General features: G+C 55.4%; 1 protein-coding gene across 1 annotated transcript; it reads left to right on the forward strand.

Moving 5' to 3' along the window:
- The first annotated feature begins 624 nt into the window (after window positions 1–624).
- On the forward strand, window positions 625–4,496 carry LOC102372983 (zinc finger protein 581). Its single transcript, XM_014521357.2, has 2 exons — window positions 625–1,375; window positions 1,772–4,496. The coding sequence occupies exon 2, from the start codon at window positions 1,814–1,816 to the stop codon at window positions 2,540–2,542; it is 729 nt and encodes a 242-aa protein (XP_014376843.1). The 5' UTR covers window positions 625–1,375; window positions 1,772–1,813; the 3' UTR covers window positions 2,543–4,496.
- The last annotated feature ends 1,126 nt before the right edge of the window (window positions 4,497–5,622 follow it).

Below are 5,622 nucleotides of genomic sequence, written 5' to 3' on the forward strand. Positions count from 1 at the left end.
TGTCTTGAAAGAGTGTGTGTGTGTGTGTGTGTGGTAGTGTAGCACATGTACATATGTGCATGAAGTGCTTCCCCCTGCTGGTATGAGAAGGGAATGTGATCTGGCAGTTACTGCAGGAGGGCTGGGAGCCAGGATTCCTGGGTTCTCTCCCAACCTTGGAAGGGAGTAGAATCTGATGGGTTAAAGGAGCAACTATGGGGAGCTGGAAGCCAGGACTCCTGGGTGTATCCCTGCTTTGGTCACGCAGTGTGTTCTAGTGGATGACTGCTGGGAGCCAGGACTCCTGGGCTCTGCTCCAGGTTTTGGAGGGGAATGGGGCTTGAGGGCTGGTGGGTTAGAGCAGGGGACTGGAAGCCAGGATGTCAGAGTTCCACCTCTGTTCTGGGTGGACAGTGAGGTCTGGCATGTGAGAGAAGTTGATGGCTGTTCTTTCTCATGGGTCTCCCGGGTAATAGCAGGAGGGGCTGGAAGCCAGTATTCCTGCGTTCTGTCCTGGCTCTAAGAAGGCAGTGGCATTTGCTGTGTTAAAGTGTGTGTGTGTGTGTGTGTGTGTGTGTGTGTGTGGGTGGGTGGGTGGTGGGGGGAGGGTAGGTAGTAGGCAGGATTCCTGGGCTCTGTCCTGGTTCTGGGAGGATAGTGGGCTTTGCTAGGGCTGGAGGTGGGAAAGGGGGCTGGGAACTGACAGAGTCCGGGCAGTGAGGCTGGAGTGGTGTTTCCATCCGTGCCCTTTTTCCTGCAACACACGCTCCTGCTGCGGGCAGAGGGACAGACAGACAGGACCCCTCAGCTGCCCTCTCCTGCTCCTGACACACAGCAGCCCCCACCCCACTTCAGCACCTGGGGCACGGGGCCAGCAAAGGTGCTCAAGCTTGCATGGGGAAGCCGAAAGCAGCAGGGCACGGGTTGTGGGCTGGGCACCTAAAGCTGGATCAGAGCTGCTGGTACCAGGCAGGGGTTGGACCTGCTGGAGCTGCCAGAACCTGCCCAGCTCAGAGGCACTGGTAGCAGAGCTGGATCAAAGCCAGGGACCTGAACTGCCAGAACCAATCTCAGGCCCAAGCAGCTGCTACCAGCCCTGGATTGGAGAAGCTGGCACCAGCGTGGAGTGGAGGTGCCAGATTGGGTGTTGTACGGCAGTGTCAGCCCCAGTCCTGGAGTGGAGCCCCTGGAGCCTGCCTCAGCGTGGAGCTTCTGCATCCAACACCACAGCAGATCCTCCAGAACCAGCCCTGGGCTCCAATTCTCAGAACCAGCCCTGCATTGGACCTGACCATCCATCTAGCAAGGAGAGCATGCCAGGCATTGGGGGCCCTGCCTGTGCCTCAGAACCGAAATGAGTATGGAGACGGAACCCCAGCCACAGACATCTGGGAGGGTAACTATCTCCTGGGCCATGGGGCGGGAGGCTGGGGATGCCCATCTGTGCCTGGGTACCCAAGGGAGAGGAGGGATCAGGGAGAATTGGGGGTGTCCACCTGTGCACAGGCCCAACCCCACCTCCTGAGCCAGCCAGTGCCTTGCAGGGTCACATCAGGGCCAGCACTGTTGGAGGGGAAAGGCCCCTGCCCCATTCTCACCCCCTGAGCCAGCCAGTGCCCATGGGACCAGATCAGAATCAGTGCCCCTTAGGTTGGTTCTCTTTCTCCCCTGCTAAAGGTGCAGAGACATTTGGGGTGCAAAGCCTAGGCCCCCTGCCCCAGTGCTGTCCCCATGCTGGGTAGGACATGGGGGTCTAATATTGCCCTCTCCACCTGCCTCCTTGTCCTTCCAGGCACTGTGAGTGGGCCTTGCCTATAGGGGGCACTCCCACCTAATGGAGCTGCATACCTTTGGACCCCGGAGTGAGCCCTCACGGCGCCCTAAGGCTGGAGGCACTGAGCCAGGCCCCCCACGGCCCACCAGGCTGGATGAGCCGCCAAGGCGTAGGGCCAAATTGGATGAGGACAGGGAGGAGGGGGCTGAGTGCCGGCTGCGCAGCCCCCCCGGCACCTCCCCAGCTCTGTTGCCTGGTCACAATGGGCATTGCTGGCCTGAGGGCCCCACTGAGCCGGGCACCCCACAGGGGGAGCCATCACGCTATGGGCGGTACCTATTGATCGACAGCCAGGGGCTGCCCTACACAGTGCTGGTGGAAGAGGCCGGTGGGGCAGGCACTGGGACAGGTGCTGGGGAGCGGGCAGCTCTGCGCAAGGTATACTGCTGCCCTGTGTGCTCTCGGACGTTCGAATACTTGTCCTACCTGCAGCGCCACAGCATCACCCACTCGGAGCACAAGCCCCACGTGTGCCGGGCCTGCGGCAAGGCCTTCAAGCGCACCTCGCACCTGGAACGCCACAAGTACACGCATGCTGCCCGCAAGCCCCACCAGTGCCCCATCTGCCAGCGCAGCTTCCGCGACTCGGGTGAGCTGGCACATCACCAGCGTGTGCATACAGGTGAGCGCCCTTACCAGTGTGATGACTGCCACATGCGCTTTGGTGAGCGCAACACACTGCAGCGCCACATCCGGCGTAAGCACCTCCGGCAGCCACCCACACCCTGACCACAGCATCCTTGCCCCGAAGGGGCAACCAGCACCGCCTTGGCAGCACCCAGGACCTGACCAACATGCAGAGACCTGGACTGGCAACAAGCTGGAAGCACCCAGATCCAGATGAGGCATGTGGATCCACTGGGGCATCTAGGCTGGCCATGCCCAGGGCTTGCTGTGGTACCAAGCTGGCAGTGTCTCTTCCATGATGCAGGCATGGAGACACCTTGGCATCTAGGCCCTGAGGTTGTCATGGTGACTTGCTGTGATGTGGACATGGAGACAACCTAGGCCCAGGCTGCCAGCCCCACTCAGTGGGGACCAGTGAGACACCCCCTTGCCCAGCAGTCCCCTACCCCTTAGCCACCTAGTGTTGTTGTGCCCATTCGTATGGGTACATAGGCGTTCCTGGCAACTAATCACACTGCAGGCTTGGGCCACAACACAGCACTGTTGCCTGAGAGGGGTGCACCCTGCCATGACCATGGGCACTGCTACCTGCCACCACTGGAAGCACTGGCTGCTCCGAGCCAGAGGGGTCCAACTGTGAAAGGAAAAGGTGACCTGAACCTGGCAAACTCACCCTGTGTTCAAGGAGACAAAGGGGAGAGATTAGCTCTGGGACCAAGGCAAGGGCCCTCCCTCTCCAGGGGGCAATAGCCCCAATCCAGCTCCAGGGCAGGGCATGGCCTGGTGGTGGGGCATGGGGAGGGGTAGGGGCCTTTCCCTCCAGGTCACAGAATTCAGTCTCCTATCCCACATCATACAATGGCAAGAGGGGTTTTGGACCAGTCAGCTCAGGCAGAGTTTCCCCCCAGGTGGAGGGATTCATTCTCTAGGAACAAGCTCACAGGGGCACTATGCCTGGTCCATCTATCCCAGCATCCTGCCCCCTCCCTTTCCCCAATCAGCCCCATAGGCCCATCTACACTGGTATCCTGGCCCCCCTCAGCCCCACAGGCCTATCCATTTCAGCATCCCACCTCAGACAGCAGCCAGTTCCAGCACTGGACCTGTAACACCCAGGACAGGGGGACACTGCAGCCCTAGTCTTCATTGCTTGCTGGGACATGGAGGTTTTTGAACTTGTTCCATCTGTACAGCATTTTGGAGGGAAGACGCTAGTGGCACTCAATGTATTGGAAGGGCCACAGGGCCATCGCAAAGAGCCCCCTTTTCCAAGTGCAGGAGGTACCAAGACAAAATGGGGCACATGTGCAACAGCCCTTCACAGACAAAGCCTGGGGAGTGGACCGTTCCCCCCCCCAACATCTATTTACAGTGCAAAATCCATTCTCTCTTTCTTTCTCTCTTTTTTTAATTATTATTAAAACACATTTTTTAGTTGTTTTGTTGTCTGTGTGGAGTGAGGTGTCTTGGCTTCCAGCATGGTGATTGAACCTCTGGCCCTAGTTGCAAGGGAAAGGAAGCTAAAGATAGGACTTCACTGCTGGCCTAGGGTCACAGGTTGGTTTCTATCTGGCTGCCAGTGCCCCTAACATGCATATCTTGCCCATTTCTCACCCTAATGGCTTTTGAGAAAAACAACCAACGGGTTTTATTTTTAGGCATTCTGTTAACAAGAATTTTGAAAAAATGTTCAGTTTTTGGCAGGGCCACAGCACTGTGAGGGTGCAGGGAATATGTGAGAAGCAGGATGTGTCTGATCACATCTTCAAGATGGGTGCAAAGGCTGGTAGGACCAGCTTCTGGGCACAGATTTTTGAAGTAGTTTTGCATTTTCCCAAACTGACCTTCTCTAGGGGAAACCAAAAGTGGGTACAGGAATCACTGTATGAAAACCCAGACTTCTACAGAGGATGATTTTGACAGCCACAATGAAGGGAATCTCATACAGTTTTAACAAGAATTAATTGTTTGAAAACCAAAGGTGTTAAAGCTATTGTAAATGAAAACAGATTTCAAAACCAAGACACTTAAATGGAAATAAATTTTTTAAATAAAAAATGGCTTTGGGGATATATCTATATCTATAGAGATATCTATATCTATCCGTCTATATAGATATCTCTATAGATATATATAGATATCCATATATTCAAAACAAAATGTTTGCAAAAATGGCTTTTCAGAACTGCAGAATTTTTCTTTTCTTCTGTGATATTTTACCAGAAACTTGATAAAACTTTCAGAAAAAAAATTAGTGGCACTTGAACATTTCTTATAAAATGTTCCTTTATTTTCTTTTTAAAATCATATAGGATTGAAGTGTTGTTGGAGTCATGACTGATAGTCCAGGAAATATGACAAGAGGAAAGGGGGTTTTGGTGATTTCTTTTTTTGCACCACCTGTATAATTAAGAGGTGTTCAACAAGCTTTGGGGCACAAAATACCCTTCTACAAGTCATAACTATGAGGCCAGGGCTCCAATATCCTCTTCCCCAGAAACAGTTTTCCAAATGCTCATAAATTTAACTAAAACAAGTTTATTTTTTCTGAACATGTTCTTCAAAACCATCATTTTTGACCCACTTTGGTTCCACACCCAGATGGAAGCACTGGAAAACTTTCATGGAAATTGGGATTTAAACCTGCACTTGTTCCTAACGGTTTTTGTCAAGAAATCAGGCAACACGGTGTCTTTTTCAAGAACCACATTTTCCTGCAATTTCTTGCAAATGCCAATAAATAATTACGTGGGGGAGCTGTGACCAAGGGCCTCCTCGGAGGCAGGAAGAGACGCCCAGCCTCCCCACCAGCTGCAGGCCCGGCCCGGCCTCGCGCCCGAGGTGGAGCGGGGCCGCCGTGTGGCACTCGCCGGGGCGGGACGGGGCGGCGTGTCGCGGGCACCAGGCCCACGGAGGCGGCTCCTCCCGGGGAGCAGGTGCCGCTTGCTGTGGAGGGCCCTGGTCCAGGCCCGCCTGGCCGCGCTCCTCCCGACGGGGCCCGAGGGTGCCCGGAGGCGGACAGCGGCCCAGCCGCCACCAGGGAGCCCTGGGGCACGGCTGGGAAGACACCGCGGGCTGCTTCCGGCTCCATCCAACTGGACGCCCGGGCTCCCCCAGCTCGGGGCGGGGCGCCTGGGTTCCCCGCCCCAGCTGCCTGAGGGGAGGGAGTGTTTTTTTTTTAT

The sequence above is a fragment of the Alligator sinensis genome, unplaced genomic scaffold, assembly GCF_000455745.1.
Source record: "Alligator sinensis unplaced genomic scaffold, ASM45574v1 scaffold709_1, whole genome shotgun sequence".
In the NCBI taxonomy this organism is placed as follows: Eukaryota; Metazoa; Chordata; order Crocodylia; family Alligatoridae; genus Alligator; species Alligator sinensis.